General features: G+C 49.0%; 1 protein-coding gene across 1 annotated transcript in view; it reads right to left on the reverse strand.

Moving 5' to 3' along the window:
• Positions 1 to 24,564, reverse strand: part of LOC147662646 (histamine H2 receptor-like) — a 344,347-nt gene that overhangs the window by 39,143 nt on the left and 280,640 nt on the right. The window contains exon 2 of the mRNA XM_086951026.1: positions 18,225 to 18,401. Coding sequence (XP_086807152.1) covers positions 18,225 to 18,401 — 177 coding nt within the window. The remainder of the gene's footprint in view (positions 1 to 18,224; positions 18,402 to 24,564) is intronic.

Consider the following 24,564-nt stretch of genomic DNA (forward strand, 5'->3'; position numbering starts at 1 on the left):
GCAAAGAGGAGTCTGTCCCACATTTGGGATTCTAACTGGTGTGGTAATACTGCACTTTTTGTGGCACAAATTTCTGGCAGAGTCTGTTCAGGGGAAAACCCTACACATTCTTAAGTTGCAGCTTAGAACTGGGGAAACATGCCGTATTGCTGCATTATTGCCCACTCCGAGGTGTGGCTCTCAGAATGGGATTTCATTACTGCCCCTATAAATACTACTGTCAGTGGTACTGATATTTACCAGGTCCCGTATTTCCACCCCAAATTTCGCAGCTTCTTGAATAAGGCCCTTTCTGCAACTCTGACACCCATGCACTAATCTGCTAACGTTTGCACGGATCGGCTAGATCGTTTTATTTTAGAGCTATTGATTTAGCCCTCTGTTAGACCCCTGATGGCAAGAGATTTGTTGTATATTTATACTTCAATATGACTACTTGGTGTCTGTAGTCCTTTCTTAGTGTTCTTATCTTACCAGTCTCCCATACTACCTAAGAGTGTTCTATCAGCGTTGTGAAGATTCCAGCCTTGGCAGTTGATGGTCTGGTCAGCTGTGAGGTTTACTGCTCTGCTGTCTTGTCTTATCTTTTAACATAATAAATATATCTTAATAACCTGAAGATGTGCCCTGCTACCAACTTAACTTATTTACAACATTTGGCAACATTTGAAGCTGACCAGACCAGAGGAGCACAAGACCACCAAGAAAAACTATGCAGCACGAGCAAGACCTCACAATAAAGAACCCATCTAGACTGCGTGTCATCCTACTGCAGTAAGGAGCAAGAGATTAGGCAACTGAAAAACGTTGAATTGCAAGAAATCCAGAGGTAATGAGCTGCAACTAAAGAAAATAAATAAAGAATTCACAAACTAGAAGAAGAAAAACGAGCAGCCAACCTCAATTGTTTTAATCCATAAGATTAAAAGGATTAAACTATATCAGCCTCAAATGGTTCTCATGGGAAAAACGGAATAACAATCTACAAGAAACTGCCCTTCACTAGGACTTAAGTATCTGCCATCCCAAAAGATAGCCGAAGATTTGCCCAGTTACCACAGAGTAAAGAAAGGTGCATCCGAGGTAATGCGGTAATCAATTTTTCACAGAGGAAACCGATCAGCTAATGCCACGAAGAGGAGATACAAGTCTGTAAGTAAGCTTCTGCCAAAAACATTTGAAACTCAAAGTAACCATCATAACAAATTGCATGGACACTGCTTCCTGACAAGAAACTCACCATATTTAGCCCAGCTTCTGCCATCCAGTGGTCTTTATTTCCATTTTTAAAGTAAATCGATTGAAAGAACAAATGTATTTCAAGTACTCCTGACGTCTTCATCACTAACTGTGAGTCAGCGGCAGCTGCGCTTCTACTTGTGTTTGTGTGTTTCCTCTCACCGTTTGTCAGAGAGAGAGAGATCCTTCTGTGCCGCTGTGCTTTTTACTGTGATGACGTCATGGAATCTCCATGTGTGTTAGGTGAGAACCAGAGCGTCATCAGGATTCAGTGTTTTTGCTTCAGACTGCTTTCAACCTCTGACCCGAGGCGTCACTGCGCAATGGCACGCAACGTGAGCGGCCATTATGTTAGGTGTTTCCAAGCTTACCGGATCTTCACGGAGAGAAATTGAAGGTTGACAAGAGCATAAAGTCAGCGAATCCAATGAGATAAAAGGATTCAGTGAGTAATGAAAAATTTCCTAGCTAACGTAACGGAAAGTTTCAATTCTATTAAGGACTAGGAAGCGAGGATTATGCAGTCCTTTCTTGTCTTTATTACAATAGCAATTCAAAGAACAAGCATTGGAAATGCAATAGGTCTCGCATCATTAGAGTTAGTGCTTTTAGAATTGTTTATGGGTTTTTTTTGTAAATCTTTAGCATTTTTGTTTCCTGTAGCCAATGCTAAAGAATTACAAATAAAAAAAGCCATAAACATTTCTAAAAGCTCTAACTCAAATGCTGCGAGACCTATTGCACTGTCGGCTGGGGTTTTTTGATGGTGCTGTGCTGGGAGAGAGAGTGGGGAGGGGTTGGAGAAGGGAGGGGGCGTAGAGCAGGGGGCGGAGCTATTGTATTAGTGCTCAACCCGTACCTCTGGGTTTTTCAAAAGCATTGTGGGTGAGGGAGTTTAGATTCCATTTCTTTGCAGCGAAGAGATTTCACTTGTGTCATACAGTATCTGCCAAAGCCAGCCCATAAGTGAATGTCCTGATATTCAACCACATAAATTATTAAACAGACTTTTTGATCTTCAAGTACATTAGAAGACAAACTTTTACCACAAATCTATCAAGTTTATAAACAGTACAATTATGACTTGCGTAATCCGCTATTGTGAATTCATCGGATCTAAATGTTTACTTCATTTAGTCGATTACCAGGTCTCAATAATGAAATATTCGTATAATTTTCTTCAAAAGCTTTATCCACAGAATTTCCTTGATGTCTACCCTTATTGGCCCATCAATACCGCATAAAATACCTCGACCATCTTCCCCGACGCTGACTCTCAGCCCATCGTTTCGTTTGCGCTGGCAAAAATGGAACGTTTGGAGAATGAATTAGACATGCAGGGCAGCCCCAAAGGTGTCTGTTGCGAGGCTAATGAACATGTCTGGAAATGCACAGGCAGAGGGGAGTGGCCGCGGCGGAGCGAGCTCGCTGGCTTTTGTCACAACCACTCTGCAGAGCAGGAGGGGCAGTGTAGATGGAAATGGAGGAGGGCGTGAAGGTGGGGAGTTGGGGGGTTGGGAGGTGATGGTGTCGCCGTCCCCAGTCTTTTCTGGCTTGCAGAAGGCTACTACCTATGTGAAAGACCACACCAGTGGCAGATGGTGACTTCTTCTGGGGTGGGGCGACTTTGGAAGAGTTCACCTTGGAGATTTGCAAGTAACGCTCTAATCTGCGACTTACTTTGAAAAGTAAACGCTCTGGGGGTCCAAACCTGAGCGGCAAGGTTGTGCTGGGAGAGAGAGAGTGGGGAGGAGAGTAGGAGGAGGAGGGGGGAGGAGAGTAGGGGAGGCACGGCCTAGCGGCCGTGCAACCAAGAAGTGAAGAGACAAGACGGAGGGAAGGCAGAGAAGGGGAGGGGGGAGGAGAAATGCGACACAGCGGGCAGGGGAGGGGGCGGAGCGGGGAGAGGGTGTGAAAGCAGCAGGGGCCTGGAGTGCGGCTGAGGGAACTGAAGAAATGCGACACGGCAGGCAGGGGAGGGGGCGGAGCGGGGGTGTGGGAGGAGTGCGCCTGAGGGAAAATACATGCAAGGCAGGCGGCTGGGGGCATGTGCACGCGCTATTAAGCTCAATGCGCATGCGCATTGAGCTTGAATTTCACGGGCACTGCAAGGAATCGCCACGATTCCTTGCAAGTTGGTTAAAGACTGTTTAAGCCCCCATAGTCTCGCAAGCTCGATGCGCATGCGCATTGACAGGCGAGACCTAAAAAACCAATCAACACATATTAACTGAACCACAACTCCCATGAGCACATGGGGCACAGTGTCCATAGTAACCACCAGCCAATCATGATGCCGTCCGTTGTATAATTAGCCATGACGTCCCTTCCTCTTCCTCTTCTGCTCAGTGAGGAAAGAGCCCCAGGAACGCTTCTCAATCCTTCTGGTCTTGTCCTAAACCAAACAAGATAACCGTTATCCAGCTCCTCTTTCAAGAAGAAAGCAAAGAGAGGCAGTACACAGCATTTACGAGAATCAGCACAGCCTAGCAACGTGAACATTTTAGAGTTCTAGAATATGTATACACATCAATATCCTGTTCCAACTCATCTCATTGCATAGGTATAGCAGTGAAATAAATCGTAAATCATTACTTACTGAAGTTCGAAGGCGCACGGGTGGGTCGAGACCAGCAAGTCTCGGGAGGGATAATCCTTGCCTCCTAGTCCTTAATAGAATTGAAACTTTCTGTTACGTTAGCTAGGAAATTTTTCATTCTATGTCAGGACGGAGGCGAGGATTATGCAGTTTCAAAGTTTATCCACCACAAGTTCTGCTGCGCCATAGATGGGCTTGAAGTAAAACTTTTTGAATGTGGACACCGAGGACCAATCCGCTGCTGCCATGATGTCCTCCAGTCTACCGCCCACCTGAATGGCTTTAGAGGCCATTGCTCCTCTTGTGGAGTGAGCTCCAAATCTGGTCACAGCCACCCCCGCTTCAGTCATGATCCAACGGACCCACCTAGCGATGGATGGAGCCAAAACCGCCTTAAACGGCTTCTGCAGTGCAATGAGAAGCTGCCGTTCCCCTGGAGGGCGGTACTCCGCCGTCATGTCCTCATACGCCTTGAGGCAGCGCACTACACACAGTTTAGGGTGATTCGGAAACGTCGGGTATGACACCGACCTGATATTAGTCTTGGTCCTTCTAGCGACCGTGAAAGTAACTCCCTCCGGAGTGAACATGCGTGCCGTGATATCCAGTGCCTGCATGTCGGAGACGCGTTTGCACGAAACCAGACACAGCAAGATCGCCAGCTTAGACGACAATTCCTTCCTGTTCAGATACTGGTTATCACGCCAGGAGCCAAGTAAGCGCAGGATGATTTTGACATCCCAGAGATTTTTATATCTGGGTTCCGGGGGTTTGGAAAGTCTGGCACCCTTCATGAGTTTGCAAACCCAAGGAGAAGTGGAGAAGTGTGGCTCACTGGTTAGAGGATTATACAGAGGAGTGGTGGAATAGCACACCTATATCTCTATAAGCTTATGTGTAGTTAATCCACGCTAAATGTTGTTTAGTGTGCTCAGTGGTTGGGAGGGAGCGTGCCCAGCCCCCCCAATGTAATAGATACCAGGTATGAGCTCAGGGAGCCCGTATGTTTTGTTTACAATTAATAAGACTTTGAAACTTTTCAACATATGTATAAATCACGGATGTCTTGTAGATGTATGAACATTGAAACACGAGAGCATTGATATTTCTATGATGAAAACATAAACTTGAAATAAACCTTCAGTTTGAATTTGAAAATACAAAAAAGTTTAAGGTTTGAATATTCTGGTGAGGCCTTATGGCCCTTTAAGGTAGTGCCTTTGGTAGCCCAGGGCTTCCCTGAGCTCATACCTGGTATCTATTTCACTGGTTAGAGGAGGCAGACCTGGAAGCAGACGTCAGCCCGGGACCAGGGTTCAATTCCCGGCTCGGCGGGGTCTTGAGTCCTAAAATGTCCACAGACTCGACAATTCTCGCTCCGGTGCCTACTCGATTCATGGGTTCACACTCTGCGACTCTGGGCAATAGCTTGCTTAATCTCCACAATGGCCCCTCGCGGCGGGATGCCTGGCTTTCACCTTGCGGATACCCTGCCGGGGTTATCTCACAGGGGAATACCAGCACGGGTTCCCTAAGCAAGCGCTTAGAAACCGCTTGGTAATTTGCGCTATATAAATTCCTGTACATTTACATGTTTCCCCGCCGGTTTGCCATCGATGTGGGCATGCCCCGCTGAAATGGCGGATCTGAAAGAGTTGACAGACCGATAGGCCAAACCCGATTGGGCCAATTCAGACAGAAAATTTAGAATGAGGGTAACATCAGCCTCCACGGGATCGGCATGTCTTCCCAGACACCAACGACGCCACCGCTGCCAAGCCGATCGGTACCTCTTGACAGTACCTGGGGCCAAGGCTCTGCTGATGAGTTCCTCAGCGTCCGCTGAAAGGTGTCCGTCTTGCCAATGTCCCCTGAAATCCTCCACGCCGTGAGGTGCAAAGTCCCCTGAAGTCCAGCGGGTGCCCCTCTCCCAGGGGTCCCGAAAGTAATGAAGGGAACAAGGGCAATCGAATCGTACAATCCCACGACAATTCGAGCAGTGGGGGAACCAGGCTTGAGCCCGCCAGAAGGGGGTCACTAGGACCAGCGATGCTTGTTGTCGGCGAACCTGCGCCGCTACTCGAGGAATCATTAGAAAGGGAGGGAACGCGTAAGCCTGTTCCAGCGACCAGTTCTGCAAAAATGCATCGACCGCCGCCGCCTCCGGGTCCGGCCTCCAGCTCACGAACCTCGGGAGTTGACGGTTGAGCAGGGAAGCGAACAGGTCCACCGAGAATGGCCCCCAACTGTTCATCAAAGCCTGGAAGACCGCAGAGTGCAGTCGCCAGACGCTGAAATCCTGGAAGTTCCTGGAATGCCAGCCACGATCGAGTTCTGTGTGCCCGGGAGATATTCCGCCGACAACGAAATCCGCTTCTCTAGGCAGTAGTGCCAGAAGTCCTTTGCCAGGTTTGCCAGGGCCCGGGACCGAGGTCCACCCAGGCGGTTGATATACTGCACCGCCGACACGTTGTCCATGCGTAGCAGGATGCAACACGACACCTGGTTCTGGGTCAGAGACTTCACCGCGAAGGAGCCCGCTAGAAGCTCCAGGCAATTGATGTGAAGCTGAAGCTCTTCCTCTGACCAACGGCCCCCCATCGTGATGTCGCCGCAACGGGCTCCCCAGCCCGCTCGGCTGGCATCCGATTCGATGATCAGGTCCGGGCTGGATCCGAAGATCGCTCTCCCGTTCCACGCACTCATGTGTTCTATCCACCAGCGCAACTCCGTCCTCGTCTCCTCTGTGAGGGAAATGAGTTCGGAGTATGTGAGTCCTTTCCGGAGATGTTGCGCTTTCAGTCGTTGAAGGGCCCTGTAGTGCAACGGGCCCGGAAAAATCACCTGAATTGAGGCTGAGAGGAGACCCACGATTCGAGCCAGGTGCCGAAGGGAGATTCTGTCCCTCCGAAGGGTCTGGGAGAGTTCTTTGCGAATCTTGGTCACCTTCTGCTGCAGAAGGCTGAGGCAAGCAGATTCCGAATCTATGAGGAACCTCAGAAAAGTCATCTGTCTCCTCGGAAGAAGCTCAGACTTCTCAGCATTCACCACAAACCCCAGGTCCTGGAGCAGAGCAATAGTCATGTTCAAGTTGGAACGAAGTCAATCCGGCGACTGATCCATGATCAGGATGTAGTCGAGATAAATGATCATCCGAACACCTCTCTCGCATAGTGACTCCACCACTGGCCGTAGGAGCTTCGTAAAGCACCATGGGGCCGAAGAGAGGCCGAAGGGGAGTGCTTGAAATTCGAAGACCTCCCCGTTCCATAAGAACTGCAGAAAGCGCCTGTGAGGCGGAAAGATCGGCACCGTGAGGTATGCGTCCTTCAAGTCCAGGCGAACCATCCAATCCCCCTGGAGGAGAATGTCGTGTAACAGATGGATTCCCTCCATCTTGACATGGCGGTAGACCAGCCATTCGTTGAATTCCCTTAAGTTGATAACTGGGCGAAACCCTTTGTCCTTTTTCTGGACTAGGAAAAAATTGCTCAAGAAACCCGAAGGGTGAAGGCGTGTTCTGCGGATCGCTCCTTTCCTGAGGAGTTCCGACACCTCGTTTTCGATTAGAATCCTGTCTTCTGTGGAAAAAGTTAACGGTTGAGGGCGAACTTTCTGGAGGGGAGTACCGTAAAATTCTATTCGGAAGCCCCTGACAGTTTGGAGAACCCAAGGGTCTGAGGAGATTTTGCACCAATTGTGGAGATAATTCCTTAAGGGTAACACTCACTGGATGGGCCTCCCAGATATCCTCTGCCTCGCCCCTTGCCAACGCCTTGACTGGGGTAGAAGTTTCCCTGCCGGCCATCGTTCCAGCCGTTGTTACGCCGCTGCTGGTTCTTGTTATTAGGGCCTTGCTGGAACTGGTGGCCGGAGGAGCGACCCCGTCCTCTTCCGGCCCCTGCAAAAACCCGTCCGGGAAAAATCTTTTTGATGGACGTCTGCGCCCTGTCTAAAGCAGAGAAAGTGGTGATGAACTTATTCAGCTCCTTAATAAAGGGCTCGCCAAATAACTTGCCTTGTGCAATAGGCCCTGCCTCCGAAGTGGCCAGATCTCCCAGCTTAGGGTCTATCTTGATGAGGAGAGATCTCCTCCGTTCCGCTGCCAACGCACAGTTCGCGTTGCCCAGGAAGCATAGCGCCCGCTGCGCCCAACCTGCCACGACCTCCGTGGACATCGCCGTCCCCGATTCATTGGCCCTCTCGGCTAACTGGATGATCTGGGTCACGGGGCCCACGGCGTCCAGTAGCTTATCCTGGCAGTTGCGCCAGGAACGATCTATGCCCTTCCTAGGGTCCTTCATAAATTTAGCGAAGAACGCATAAAGCTTCTCATCGATGTCCGGGGTGGCCGCCACTCTGCCCTCTAGCTTCGGGCGAGGGCACTCTCCCCGCATGCGGGTCCGAACCTCTTTCTCCAGGGGTTGGCGAACTTTCCCCGCCACATACGCTGCAACTTTGGGGTCAGGGGTCCATTCCGACGATCGTGGGTGGTAGATTTTTGTCGGATCAAACATATCGGGAGTTTGTCATCCCCTTCCATGGACCCCGAAGACTGAGACGCCGGGCGCCAGGGCCGCCCGGTGTACTCGCCTTCGTCCTCCGAGGAGGCCTCCTCCTCGGTAACACCTTCTCCCTCCACGGGGAAACCATCCTCATGGTCTGAGTCCGGGGCGACCTCGTCGCCATCCTCTCCGGGGAAGAAACCCTCCCAGCAGGGTACATGCTTCAGCGTTCGTGCACTCTTGCGGAAGGAGTCCCTCAAGCGGTCGAACTCCTCCAGGTGCCCCGCGTGACACTTCGCAGACTTTTTCCCTCCCCCCTGCGCACCTTTGGGTCCGCGGTCGACAGCACTGCTTTACCGAACACCCCGGGGATACTTTGGATGAGGGCATTCACTCGCTCCCGCAGGGGCGCCAGCACAGTATCCAGGGCCTGAGAAAGCGCGCGACCAACCGCCGGTGGCAAGGGTTGGGTGCAGCAACTTTCCTCCGCCTCTTGAATGGGGGTTTTGAATGCTCGGTAGACTGCATTCTATGAGGGTGTGAGCACAAAACACCTTATGCCTAGAATCTAGAAGGTAGCCCCCTCGCCGGTGCCCTGACAGCCTATCTGTCAAAAATTAGGTGCAGTACTTGTAAACCGCCACTAGGTGGCGCCGCGCCCACAGCGCGTTCAATGCACCGAGCCGGTGTCAAGGCGAGGGTTGGTGAGGCCGGTAATACTCTGCCTCAACGCGCACATCGAAGGAAAAAGAGCCGCGAGTGCAGCCTTCCCCCAACGGTGGCACCCCACAGAGCCGAGGAAGCGCTAGGATGCGCTTCACACAGTCCGCGATAGATCGGCAGAGACGGCGCAAGCAGCGCCTGTCGCCAGTCAACTGCTGAAGGCCAAACACAGAGAAAAGCGCACTAGAGAAACAGCGCTATTGCACAGGCAGATAATAATAATAAATCACAATCACTAGAAACACAGTACGTCAGAGAGGAAAAAAGGGTGACTCATCTGACGAGCAGAGAAGAAGGAGGAAGAGGAAGGGACGTCAAGGCTAATTATACAACGGACGGCATCATGATTGGCTGGTGGTTACTATGGACACTGTGCCCCATGTGCTCATTGGAGTTGTGGTTCAGTTAATATGTGCTGATTGGTTTTTTCTTTGAATTGCTATTGTAATAAAGAGAACAAAGGACTGCATAATCCTCGCCTCCGTCCTGACATAGAATTGCAGTGTGACTGCCGTATCTTTTCATTACTCATGTGCTCCGATGGAACTAGTTGTTCGTGTCGATTGGAAAGTGAGGGCAAAGTGCTTAGTGTCAAAGTTGTTTTGCCTAAGATATCGCTTGTTCCATAATGCAAAAAACAAGCTTTATTGAATTTTCGCTACATTTCTAAGTCTGTTACACGTTTAAATATTTTACAATACTGCCACCTTGTGGATTTTTGAAATAATTTGTGCGGCTCATTTTTTAAATGAAGAATTCGACCTCACAATATAGTTTTCATTTGCAATTCTCAATTAAATTAAAAGCTTGGGAGCAAAAGTGAGAAGGGTCAAGTTAAGAACTGTTACAGCAAATAGTTCATTGGTGATGTTTATCAGCACATATATGGCAAAATCTCAGAAGAAGAAGCACAAAAAGAAGTATTTGTAGAATTTGTATTACAAATGTAAATTGGAAAGGTTTGTTTGGCAGCTACCATCAATTCCTCCAGGGAGTAATTTGTTTATCCAGTGTTTGGCACAGATCAATTTAAAGACAAGTAATGCAAATGGAATTTAGAAAGTGTTTTTTGACAATGACCTGGAAAAGTATGGCAGGTGAGATGCAAATCTAATGGGACTCAAACTACAATTCAGTGAAAATGAAGGACTGGTTAGTACCGGGAGTGGCCAAAGCTAGTCCAAGGAACTGCTGAACCACAACAGGGACAATGGTCCCAGAACCAGGAGGGGACAAAGGTCCCGGAAGTGGTCTCAAGTGGAAGTGGGCAAACGCCCCAGTGCCACGACAGTATGTCCAGAGACCTAGATGGAGACTCCTGTGGTCTAAGGAGACAAAGGTTCTATAAAGGAGAAAAAGGTCTCAGAGAGGAAAGAGAACAAAGGAGAGTCGACAAAGTAAATTCCAGGACCTGCAGAACCAAGAAATGGGAGTGGACAAAAGATGTCCCAGGACTGGAAGGGGACAAAGGCCCCAGAATTACGACCGGGAGAGGACAAAACTAGTCTCAGGACCGGCAGTACCTGGAACCGGGAGTGGACAATGGATGTCCCAGGATTGGCAGAACTAGAAGGGGACAACGGATGCCCCCAAATCAGTACCGGAAGTGGACAAAGGGAGTCCCAGAACCGGGAGAATTCACGATAGAGATTCGTGACAGACAAGAGTTCCAGTACCACAACAGAAAGTTGTGACAGGGTGGTTCTTTGAACCGGGATAAATGTTCCGCGTTTAGAACCAGGCTTATAGCCCACAGTACTGAGACAGTTTGTCCACAAAAGAAATACAATTTAATGGTAACTTAGAGGCCCGAACCACAACTGGAGGCCCATAACCTGAGAAAAAGAACAAGAACCTAGACACCTGGTTTAAAATTTTATATTGGACTGTAAGAGAACTAGCTCCAAATTTTTCTACAGGAACATTCTTCCAGAACTGTTTAAGAATTGGAGACTTTTGGTGACCTGTTCTATCTTCAAGGAGCGTGAAGCCGTGACAGACAAACACTGATATGGAGAAAGTAAACTGTCTATTCCCGTTTTTGCTGGCCACAATGACGGATTGTAGAGAGTAGACTGGGTCTTCATGTTTTGTCGATCGAAGGGGAGAAGGTGGTCATCATCATTATCATCTTGATCCTGATTCGCTTTCTTCGAGTTCTGGAAGTTCATGAGGTCGCTGACCTCCTAAGTGTTATATGTTTCCTTCTTTGTGTTTCTCCATGCTTTAACTCTTACCATTTGTTTGAGTCTTTCATTTGTGTTTTGTCTGTTAGGGGAGAAGATGTGATGTATATTTATACTTACTTCAATATGACTACTTGGTGTCTGTAGTCCTTTCTTAGTGTTCTTATCTTACCAGTCTCCCATACTACCTAAGAGTGTTCTATCTGTGTTGTGAAGATTCTAGCCTTGGCAGTTGATGGTCTGGTCAGCTGTGAGGTTTACTGCTCTGCTGTCTTGTCTTATCTTGTAACTTAATAAATATATCTTAATAACCTGAAGACGTGTCCTGCTACCAACTTAACTTATTTACAACAAGATTCCTTAGAAAGGATTTGCTGAGGACTGATAGAGGAGCAAGATTCTATTACAGGACCGGAGGCTTCAGATTATGCTTCTCAAACTTTACTGCATCAACACAGCAGCCAATGAAAATATATTATTTTCGCAACAAACAATAAATTACTACATTTCCCATGAACACCATGGTTATAGGCACGCCCCCATAGTCCATAAGAACCCTCTGCGTGCGTTACACATCCTCTTTCTTTGCTGCTCAAGTCAGAGTTAAGTGCACCTCCCCTGGGTCCCCTCACTCTGCTTGTGTTTGGGTTGTTCCTTTGAGGTTGCTTTGTATTGATTTAACATGTGTTGTATGATTGAGCCTTAGCTCCGAATTGAATTATTTTATTATTTCTGTTGGAATTGTTGTTGCACTTTTCTTTGTCCGTTTACGAACCACTTCAGAGCCGTTGACTTAGGACATCAGTCTTTCGGTCCTTGTGCTTCTAGCGCTCAGGACAACGGTCTTTGGCCGGCAAGGGGGCCGCCGCGCTAACGCATACGAGCCCGATACCGGCAGCCGCAAGGCGCGCAGAGGCTTCCCTCGTACGCCCTGACGCTTCTCCGGGTGGCTCTCGGCCGATGCGCGCTACCTTCACGCTTACCAATTTGGGCTAATTGGGCGGTTTTGGTAGCGCTTGGGCAGCGCGCCTCGTGCTGATCCCTTCGCTTTCTGCGAACGCATTGCACACGCGTTCCACACACCGGCGGGTCCCCTTGTGTGATCGCCAGCGCTCTTGAGCCTGTTGGTTGGAAAATCTGCGAGGCCCAGAGTGTGCACACGCTCTCAGAATCAAAGGCCCAGGTCTTTGACCTTTGACTACAGCTCTGCTGAGGGGGTTTGGGAAACGTTACCGTCGAACTTGTTCAAGTGTGCCCGGGCTGACCCCCCCCCCCCCATTACCTCCCCTTTGTACCGGCAGTCGGCCGACGTTCCTTCACGATGGAGGGCTGGGTTCGCTACCCAGATGAGGAACATCAGGATGAGGAGGAGATTGTGGATGGACAGCGGGAGGCTGTTCTAGAGGATAATATCGTGGAAGCCCTGGATGCCTCGGTCCAGGCTTCGGTTTCGAAAGCTATGGAGACGCAAGTCCCGCAGACGGTGCATCAGGCGCTTGCAGAGGCTCTGCGCCCTATTCGGAAACAGCTCGAGGGTTTTGCCAAACGACACGGCTATGGGAAGAAGAAGAAGCAGAAATCCAAACACGCAGCCACTTCTTCCGAGACGTGCTCGGCGGGTCAGCAGTGGCCGCATGCTCAGTCTCTGGCTTCCCTGCCGGCGAAAGGGCCATCAGACCAATACTACGTGGGCGGAAAGGCCAAGTCCAAACGCCCGATACCTGTGGATACGGACACGGATGACACCAATACGGACACGGGTACCGACACCGACACCTCGGAGGAGCGCCCTCCTCCCTTTAAGAAGGCCAGAACCGAACCGAATCCGGCGGAGGAAAAAATCGGGACATTCAATTTTGACCCGGCGGATATCATCCACCCCCGGTCCTCGGACTGGATCCCTCCCCCGGCGGTCGCTGAGTATCTACACGAGAACCTCCGCAAGCCTTTCAGCAGGGAGGTCCGCAATCGTTTAAGGTCGGAGTGTCCCCGGCCTGAGATTCAAGATGGCGTAGCAGACACTCCGGAGATAGACGCGAGCATGCTCACGTTTTTACGTAAATTCTCCAAAGACCCGAAGAGGGGGTTGGATAGGGCCTGGCGAGGCTGCCAGGATAAGATGTTGGATGTCATGGGGCCCCTGGCGAAAATTCTGGAAATGGCACTAAAGGCCAAGGAGGGTCCAGACGCAGTGGACCCGGACATTCTGGCGGGCTGGGCCCAGCGCGCCATTTGCCTCGTGGGCAACGCGAACTGCGCCATCTCTTCCGAGAGGCGGAAATCCCTACTCCTTCGGATGGACAGCAACCTCACTGAGCTTCCGGAAGCGGAACCTGGACCCCTGGCGGGGGGTTTCCTCTTTGGCGACAAGTTCGTGAAGGACGTTACTAAATATGTCGGCACCTTCACCGCCCTTGACAAAGCCCAGAGCGGTATCAAGCGAGCCCTAAGCCAGGGGGTTTTCAACAGGGCCGGACGAGGCGGGGCCCGCTCGTCAGGCCGAGGATTCCAGCAAGGCTCCCAGCGTGGAGACTTTGGCCGTGGCCGTGGAGAGTGGGACTCCACCTGCGGTGGGACTTTCTACCCTTCCAAGCGAAGATTCTCGAAGGGCCGTTTCCAGTCGGGAAACACCAGGGCCAACTTCAAGTCCAGCCAGAACTCCGGTGAGTGTTCCAGATCTTTCCATTCTTCCGTTGGGGGGACGAACGCAGCATTGCATGGCGCAGTGGCGAGCTTTGACACAAGATGCATGGGTGCTGCAAACGATTCAGGGTTTTCACCTGGAATTTTATTCCCGCTCAGAGCAGGGTTCTCCCCCTCCGCCTCTCCATTTTTCCCTACAAGATCACAATTTTATAAACGAAGAGGTGGAAGAATTGCTGAAGAAAGGGGCGATCGCAAGGGTTCAAAGGGGCCCTCGGTCTTTCTTCAGCAACGTCTTCCTTGTCCAAAAGAAAGGAGGCGGCAACAGGTTGGTTCTCAATCTCAGGGATTTCAACCAATACCTTACCTACAACCATTTCAAAATGGAGGGGATCCACCTCCTGGCAGATTTGCTGCAGGAAAGGGATTGGTTTGTCCGCCTGGACCTCAAGGACGCTTATCTGTCTATCCCGATATTCCCACCGCATCGCAGGTTTCTGCAATTCATTTGGGGCAACCAATGTTACGAATTCTTGGCACTTCCCTTCGGTCTCTCCTCGGCTCCAATGGTGCTTCACGAAAGTGATGAAACCGGTGGTCGCCTTCCTCAGGGAAAGAGGGGTAAGACTGATCATCTATCTAGACGATATATTAATTATGGCACAGGATCGAATTTGTCTCCTGCGGCATCTGAGCATGACCATGTCCTTACTCCAAAGCTTGGGTTTTGTAGTCAACTCAAAGAAATCGGTACTGGTTCCGACGCAGTCGGTGGATTTTCTGGGTTTCACGATAGATTCTCTGTCGGCTCAACTATTCCTTCCGCAGGCCAAGTTGCGGGATTTGAAATCAGAGATACGGAAGTTGTTGGACAGTCAGGTAGTGACTCTCAGGACGCTGGCCAGAGTAGTGGGCATTCTGGCATCGTCCATTCAAGCGATCTTTCCAGGGCCCTTACATTACAGAGCCCTTCAAAGGCTCAAGATACAACATCTACGGAGGGGCCTCTCATACACAGACTCTGTACCTCTCTCGGAGGAAGTACGGACGGAATTACAGTGGTGGTTAAGTCACGTAGATGCCTGGAATGGCAGGGCGATTTTCGGGTCACAACCAGAGGTGGTGATCGAGTCCGACGCCAGCAGATGGGGCTGGGGCGCGCGCTGTCGAGAAGTTTCTACAGGCGGCAGATGGTCGGCGCAGGAACTGGAAATGCACATAAATTGTCTGGAACTGTTAGCGGGGTCATTTGCGATTCGCACTTTGTCCCCGAAACAATCGTCTTGTTGCATCCTCCTCCACCTGGACAATGTGTCGGCGGTGAGGTATATCAACAAGTTGGGCGGCACGAGGTCGTCGATGCTTGTTCAGATAGCCAAAGATTTTTGGCATTATTGTCTCCAGAACCAGATTTCGGTGGTGGCGGAATATATTCCGGGCCAGGCCAATCAGGTAGCGGATTGGAGTTCCAGACATCTCAGGGATTACAGTGAGTGGAAGCTGCTCCCTCGTGTCTTTCGGTGGCTTCAGGCCACATGGGGCCCGTTTCAGACGGACCTGTTTGCCTCCAGGCTCTCGTTTCAGATTCACCGGTTCTTCAGCTGGAGACCGGATCCAATGGCGGCGGCGACGGACGCCTTTCTCCAGGACTGGTCTCAGGGGACACAGTATGCGTTTCCTCCCTTCCTCATGATTCCCAGGGTGATGACACAGGTAATCAGACAGAAAGCCGAGATAGTCATGGTGACTCCGTGGTGGACGTCTCAGGCTTGGTTCCCCAAGCTCTTGCAGTGGAGCTGCGATTGCCCACGGATGCTTCCGGACTCGAAATGGTTGCTGCAGGGCCCTCAGCGGTAACAGCACCCGTTGCTTCTGGAGGGCAAGCTGTCGCTGATGGCATGGAGGCTTTCCGGGAACAGTGGCAGTTGCCGGGAATTTCGGACGAAACTGCTGAGTTTATCAGACAGGCATGGGCGCCTTCCACCAGGAAACGTTATTCCTCAGCCTGGAAAAACTGGATGGATTGGTGCGTGGGACGACGTTTGGATCCCGTGGGGGCGGAGTTGTCCCAGGTACTGAATTTCCTGACGGAAAAGGCCGGTTCAGGTTTAGCGTACCGGTCGGTTAATAATTTTCAGTCGGCAATTTCGGCGGGGCATGCCCAGATAGACGGGAAACCGGTGGGCATGCACCCGATGGTATGCAAGCTGTTAAAGGGCATCAGGGCTGCCAAGCCGCCCGCGCCCAAATATACAGGTTTGTGGGATGTATCCTTAGTGCTTTCCTTATTCAATACATGGCCGAGTGATGCTCTTCTGTCCAGAAAGCAGCTATCGGCAAAACTGGCTATGTTATTGTGTTTATCGTCTTGCAGACGGACTTCGGATGTGAGAGCGCTCAACGTAACAGGTAGAGTGTTCACCCCGGAAGGGGTTTCCTTTCATATTACAGGTTGTACTAAAACTTTGTCACGTCACATTTCATATAATGCTTTTCCTTCAAATGACAAATTGTGTGTGGTTCATTGCTTGAAAGCTTACGAAGAATGTACTAAGGCCTTGCGGCCGCAGGGTTGTACACAATTGTTGATCGCCATTCAGAAACCCTTCAAACCTGTGGCTGCGGCCACGATTGCTAGATGGCTTCGTTATGTGATGGTCGAAGCTGGTGTAGATACTAGAATATTTGGTGCTCATTCTGTGAGAGGCGCAATGGCGTCGAAATCGTTTGGGTTGGGATCAAGTATCCAAGATATCATGCGTTGTGCAGATTGGTCGTCTGAATCGACTTTTAAAACGTTTTACTATAAGCCAGTGGGAGATATTACTTCTGTTGTATTTAATCAAGCTTTAAACCAAGCATATTCTGAAGCCTCCGGTCCTGTAATAGAATCAAAAATTTGCTAGCTTTCGCGCCAAGAATTTTCAATTCTATTAAGGACACGGAGGCGAGGATTATCCCACCCGGCTTAATGTCTGTATATCATACGCTTGCCCACCCTGTATTTCAGTGATTACGGTGGATTAAGAGACGATGGCCGTCAAGCTGTTGAGCTGAAGTTATTCTTCCATGTTGGAGTTCGTGTTGGTTCATGCAATGAACTTTCGCCTCAAAGAAAGAGGATGTGTAACGCACGCAGAGGGTTCTTATGGACTATGGGGGCGTGCCTATAACCATGGTGTTCATGGGAAATGTAGTAATTTATTGTTTGTTGCGAAAATAATATATTTTCATTGGCTGCTGTGTTGATGCAGTAAAGTTTGAGAAGCATAATCCTCGCCTCCGTGTCCTTAATAGAATTGAAAATTCTTGGCGCGAATGCTAGCAAATTTTTGACTCCTACAAACACCATTGCTATGTATAATAATGACGTAGTCTACTCGGCTGTACTTACTCCATGTTTGCTGGTGTTTGTTGTTTTGAAGTTAATGTATTTCTATGTAACAGCTAAATCTCATAACTAAGTAGTCTGTGCCCTTTCCAAATTTGTTTGAGCTCTGGGTTCTGAGTTTCATTTAATTTTTCTCTTACTATACTGCTTCTTCACAGGATACTTAAAATGCTTTAGTTCGATAGTTTGTCTCTTCTTCCAAAATACTCTTTGGGTCTGATTCACAAAAGGCCTCTGCACTTGTGGGGGAGTCTCCACACTCGGGACAGAATCTCTGCAGTAAGTACTCATTTCGGAGTCACCCATGACTGCGGGGCCTCAGCCACAAGTGTTCTCCCACGACTGCGGGGCCTCTGCCATGAGTGTGGAGACTCTCCCACGACTGCGGGGCCTCCGCTATGAGTGTTGAGACTCTCCTACGACTGCGGGGTCTCTGCCACGAGTGCGAAGACTCTCCCACGACTGCTGGGCCTCCGCCACAAGTGCGAAGACTCTCCCACAACTGCGGGGCCTCTGCCACGAGTGTGCAGACTCACCCACGACTGTGGAGCCTCCGCCGCGAGTGCTGAGACTCGCACGCAACTGCAGGGCCTTGCCACGAGTGTGGAGGCCCTTAATGTGCGTAAGCATTCTCTTAGAAATGTTTCTTTGGCGTCTAAAACTTAACTATTTCACTTCGTTAGTTTTCTCCACACGGTATTAGGGTCTTTTCCTCGCTATACAAAACTGCAAAAAATAAATACTGTGGCTTTCTTACCTGGATGAACAGCAGTTCTTCCACACCCCTTCTGGCCCATACAGTATTATGGTTATCATCAGAAATTAGACTGACCTTGAAAAATGCTGTTTTCTGATCGGAAAGCATATTTAGAAGCCTTCTATAATGCTTCTGCGCATGCTCCCTTCCCTCATGCTCCCGAAAGGTGCTGACTACTCACCGTCGGCGGGACATCCTCTTCGAATAGTGATAGGGGGTCACAACCGAGCAGTATCGGTCCAGGCTGATGAAACATAGTGTGACAATGGATGCTGTACAGAACAAGACGTCAAAAGAGATCCAGACTTTACAAAACTGCCTCCCAAACAGCCACATTCCGGTCACCTCGTAAATGATGCTGGAAAACAGAACAGAGCTGAATTAAGACATGAGTATGTACTTCTAGTCCTGCATTAGAAATTCATACAGTATCCTGTGTGATGCCGCTCTCATGAAGAGCAAGGTCTGGAGGTGCTGAAATGTCATTTGAGGAGGTGTATTTCCTTTGTTTTGTGTTTTTTAAAACAAAATAATATTATATAATGAAATGTATGCTTAAGTTAAACTTTAAGTCTTCACGAATACCATGGAAACAATTTAAGACTTAAAAAAGACGAGTAAGTATCAGAAGACAGCCTGATACTCAAACCTTTTTTATGAGTAGTGGTTTCCCAACCTTGATCAAGTACTATGTCCATGTGATGGTGCGAGTGGCCAAATTGATTTACATTTTTTGTTCTTTTGTAAATATTATTTAAAATACACCAAGTGGTTTTTAACCCCATTTTTTAATAAGCAGAAACCTGTTTCTTTGGATAATGCTTATCAGTGGTTGCTTACTCCGAATAATGAAGAATTCATTTTTCGCACCAGCATTTTTCTGAAAATTGCCACACGAGCACGTAAGATGATGTGTAACCCCTGAATGTTCTTATCCTGGTACCCCATCAAATCAATTGACGAATCGCTGTTGTATATTATTGTAAACTGAGTAACATGGAATTAATTTTATTAATTTTGTTGTAAATCTGCAGTGTTATTGTGCTTTTATGGATTTTTTGGAATCCGAATAAAGTGGAACTTGAACTTGAGTAGTGGTTTCTCACTCCTGTCTTAGGTGTAAACTGATTCAGAATTTTACGGCCTGCTTTTAGAAAGCATGGTCCAGACACAGGTGTGACTTAGTCATGAATTTAGAGAGGCTGCATGTTTAAGAAAAATACCCTTGTGAATAACAAAACTTTTACACTAAGGTGGCTTACTGCTGAAAATGCATGAGCAAGTCTCACCTAATGCTGGAAATCAAGGGCCTCATTAATGAGGCGCCTTGCGCCACCGGAGCACCACTTTTTGTGATGTTCCTTGGCGAAGGAGCCTGCTCCACAGAAGGAGATCCAGGCCCTGAGAAGCAGACCAGCTGGGGGTGAGAAGTTGGGGGGGGGGGTAGGTTGGGGGCGGGGGCACGGCGTGCCCCGGCTTGTAACCCTCCGCCTCTCCCACATTGTCCACATTGCTCACTCAATATCATTATCACTCCTATCTGCCAAATAAACAGCAACACAACAAGAAGTTGGGAAAAACCTTAAAAACTCAGGTGGGGAAGGAATAGCAATTAAGTAAATCTTAAAGGAATAAAAAGCCACTGAGTGAGCGGCTCGGAGGAAGCTAAGTAAAGTAGCCACAATTCAACACAGCAAATCCAGCAGTCTGCAGATTGCTTTCCAGTTGCCCTTCATAGAGCGTCTTAAACAGACCCCACCATGAGGTCAAGGAGCACAAGAGGAAACCACAGTAAGAGTGAAAGTGAACAGCTAAAAAAGACCAAAGACCCAGGATACAGTTATAGAGAGAAGCTCAGAAGAATATAATAGAGTAAAGATAATTGAAATAAGCATTGGCATTGCCAATAGGTCTCGCTTTTGGGACCTTATAAGTATTTAGTTGTGCAGCGCAATATCCTTGGTGCAACAACATCAACTGTTGCATGGCTAAACACTTATGAGGCGAGACCTATTGGCTATGCCAGTGCTTGTTTAAAGAAGTGCTCTGGGATCTCCGCACACAAGCAGGAAGTGCTTATGATTTTACAGGAGATTTCGATGAGAGAGAAGTTCTTGTGTAAAGTTCTTGTGTAAAATTTATGAAGGATTTGCAAGCGTAATTGCTTAATAATGTAGAGAATATTGTTACTCATTTAAATGTACACCATTATCATACAAACTCGCACGTTATTAGAAAGGGTTCATAGTAACGTGTTAGCAATGCATACGTAACGGATCAGGCTTTTGTAAATTTAGGATTAACAATTATATTCGGACTACACAGCAACATACCAATAGTGTATGTGGTGCAAGCGAAAGGCAAAAGGAGAGGTTGACAACTGTAGGTCAGTTTTTAAAGCACATATACAAATAAACACGCACACACACGCACACACACACACACATCACTAGAGCATACCGAGCACACTTTTTAAAATTATTTAGAGCACTGGAGGGATTTATAATCCATGAACAATTGTACTTGGAAATGGCCTGAAAATTACTGCTGCCTCCTATAGATTATGTTTTTTCAAATTCCTAAATTACATAATATTACTGCGGAATTATGACTCAAATATCCTATCATTGAGACTGAATAATATACTGAAGTCATTCCAAATATCTTCACCAACAACAGAATATTACCACTATCCTCCTGTTTAATACCAGTGCTGTAACTAAAAGGAACATTTTAACTAATCATAATAAATCTTGAAACGCAGGCAACAAGGGCACAGCAGTCAAAGGTGGCGGAGCCCAGAGGTCTGAGTGTACTAATGAACAGTGCTTATTGCCGTGTTTTAGTATCCAGAGAGAAGACGGAGGCCCTTTTCCCCTGCATTCTCTCGGGTCCAGACCACCCTCGCTACATCGATGGAATGAAACTGTAGTAATTCTGTACTGAAACTAATCTCAAGCGTCCATGTGTCGCAAATGAACAGTGCGCAGAAAGCCTGGAACTGCAGGTCAAGCCAGGCAAATGACCCATAAAACAATCACACACCAGCAGGTCCTGCCTTACACGGTTCAATCATTTCAAAGCCAGGATAACAGAACAGCTGCAGTTCCGAAAATTAAGTTATGCAATTTATGATTCTTTGCATCAACAAAACAAGCCAGGGGGAGAAAGGAGGGGGTAGTGCAAGCAGAGGTGACGAGAAGGGCGGGGGAGAAAGGAGGGGGTAGTGCAAGTAGAGGAGCCTGAATAAGGCTGACAAGGAGAGAGGGGGAGAAGGGAGGAAGAGTGCGAGCAGAGGAGCCATTAGAACAAGGCTTAATGAAATAAGAAAGGCAGATGGCGGCTGCGTGCGTACACGCGCACATGCACGCAAGCTTTAGGCCAGGAAAAGCTTGTGGGTAGCACTTTGAAAAGCCCCTTACTAAAAGTCGAGCAAGCAGCTCATGCGTTGCTCCAGGCTCGACCTAAAAAAGGCCAACCTTAAAGGGGAAGGAAAAAATGGCACAGCAAAATGTGCGGAGCAAAAAATAACAGATTTTTTTATTTTGAAAATACCCAAACAGTAGTCCATTGCAAGCCCAAATGCTACAGAAACGGCACAGTAATCCAACTGTCAGCAGTCAATTACCACAACTAAGAGGGAATCTCAATATGTTAGTCCACCCTTGACACGTGCACAGGTACACGCTGCCAATCTGATGTCTCCAAGTTATCACTGAATCTATCAGGACTCAGCAACTGGGAACCCTCTAGTCATTGCCCCTCAGGGGACAGTAGGGTCTAACAACAGTCAGTCCAGTTAGAAAGTCAAGAGCAACCCTTAACAGAGCTCATGGAAAAATTACTTTACCTCCAAGGGGAAGCAGCGAGATCAGTACAGCAACAAACGTCCTCAACTACAATTGGTACATGTTAGAAATGGGATTTCTGGTTGGCTGAGGCTTGCGCCAAAGCCAGGCATAAACCAGCACTCTAGTCAGGGCAAGGGAGTTCCACGCCAAAGATAACCCCTGCTCACCCCCTTGGTAGCTTGGCACAATCAGTCAGGCTTATCCCGGAGGATATGTGTAAAGCATTTGCACACGCACACAGCAACAACATCCCAGGCACACTACAAAAGGAACTCCACACAAGGTTATATAAAAATAACTTTTGTATTGTCAAAACACATCAGATAGTAATCACGCAATATACATTGTGCCAACTGGCATGGGCAGTATTCACAAGGGATTATTTACACAGGACAGGGCCACGTGGGCCACTGTCAGGATCAGCACTTAGTAGAAATAGCACATAGAGTAACTGTAATACCAAATAACAATTATAGACCACAACCAGTAACCACTGGTAACAGGTAGGTACACACTACGCAATACTAATAACCATAGGCATAGCTCACGCAGGGACACATAAACTCACTAGCATAAACTATACTAGGCAAAACAACCTCCTAAGCATGAACACACCTGTAGAGGTATCACAGGCATAAAGGCATTGCATAGTACATATAAATCACATTAGGCCTAACCAGTATAAATACAGTAGGCAATATCCTCTCTAGTCTAAACACATTAGACCCTACCTCCTAAGTATAACTCACATTTAGGGGCGTAAATCACAGTGAAGTACAATCTCACTAACACAAACCTTCATAGGTAAAACCATCTCTAGAGGTATCAAACACAGGGAGCGCACAACATACTACACACAGTACATTTCCTAACACCCAAAGCATTAGCACATAATTCACATCAAGGTCGCGCCACTGTGCCAAACCCTAAACGTGGTAACTGCCCACTACTTGCTGGGCAGCTGAGAACAATGAACAGGGCCTAAACGCTGCAGCTGGCACTAAGTGCTGCGCAGCTGTGGAAGGCCGAGGTAGGGGCGAAGGAGTGCGACTCACTCCGGAGTCCAAAGACATGTCCCTAGAAAGAAAAACCTACACGGTGCAGCTGCCCACTACTTGCTGGGCAGCTGTGCAGCAAACTGCGACCTGGGCCCTCACTGGCCCCTTTGAACAAAGACTGCGCCAAAAGGTTGGAGTCCTCTAGGCTCTGGAAGAAACTCGTGCCCATCGTTGGAGCCACAGGGCTCAGCATGGGCTCCTATGGCCCCTCACGGGCTGTACCGCAACTTCTGTGGGGCGGGGGAGCCACCTTGGCTCCTTAGACAAACATGCCCCCAAAGTCAATATGTCCCAAGCGGGGAATAATGGGCATGGTGGAGCGGGCTGGCTCCAGGACCAAAATCATGCCTGCCTCGTTGGAGCAGCCCACTGCAAGATGGGGCCGCTCGAAGCGTAACCATGGCACTGGGCTGCGAAGGGCACTAGACAACGTGGAGCCTCGTGCTCTAGACCCAACTGTGGGGCCACGATGGAGCCAACGAGGCTCTGGGGACTCATTAAACAAACATGGGGTCGGCCCTAAATGCCCCCCTGATGCTGTGCCTTTCTCAGGCACCAACCTTAGCCCCCACGGAGCCCCCCCAGCCCGTTTCACTCACCGGGCTGCTTTTCCTTCAGCGGGGGCTCCTCCGGGCGGGGGTGCATGCGGGGCTCTCTCTCCGTAGGAGAGCCCCACCTCCCTCTTCACCCGGGCCCCCTCTCGGGACCCGGGACTCGGCCGCAATGCTCCTCTCTCTAGGCGCGGGACTTTTGCCAATCCCAGCGCGGCGGCGGGCGGGACTTCCTGGAAGCAAGCGGAAGTCCCGCCCCGCTCTAGGCGCCCGGCCGCCTGACTTCCTGTTTTGCCGCGGCGCCGGCATCACTTTTTCGGGGGCAATAACGAGTGGTAGGCTCCCTCGGTGTAAAAACAAAAAGTAGAAGCGGGGTGGGCACCCGCTAAGGCCCCCATAAACGGGGTGGGCACCTGTCTGAATTAATAAGTTAAAAAGCGCCATGAGGGTAGGCTCCCTCCAAATTTGGCGATAAAGCAGGGTGGGCTCCTGCTATTTAAAAACAACAGCGCCCTTAACTAAATCGGGCAAGAAGCAAGCCTTCCCCTGGGCCCCAGCAGCAGCACTCCCCTGGTAGATTCAAGTCAGGAAACTAGAACATTTTTCATGGGGTCTCATCCCCTTTTTATACACAAAATCCCTTTGTTAACAAGGTGCAGGCAATGGGAGAACCAGCTACAGCTGGTTCAGGGGAACTCCTGAGCACTTTGTTTTGCTCAGCCCCTCTCTCCCTTTCACTGGCCAGGCTAGTGACATCAGACACACCACAGGGGGTGGAGCCAGCATTGTGGAGGGAAGGCCCAGCCCTATTCTAGTCCCAGGTGCACTCCTCCCTCCTATCAACATGCAGATCTCTCCATTCACCACCGGGGCAGACCCATCCTGACTCCTAGAGCCAGGCACACCAGCCAGCTCCAGCCAATCACAAGCCAGACAGCCAATTCACCTTCACTGCACAGACATGCCTACTTCTAGAAGTGGCACTTCCACACTAGACACAATAAATCCGCGCACATCATCGCACAGCATTTAATCTCATGAGTTTGCACATACCAAACTTG

This window comes from Lissotriton vulgaris, unplaced genomic scaffold, assembly GCF_964263255.1.
Source record: "Lissotriton vulgaris unplaced genomic scaffold, aLisVul1.2 SCAFFOLD_1705, whole genome shotgun sequence".
NCBI lineage: Eukaryota > Metazoa > Chordata > Amphibia > Caudata > Salamandridae > Lissotriton > Lissotriton vulgaris.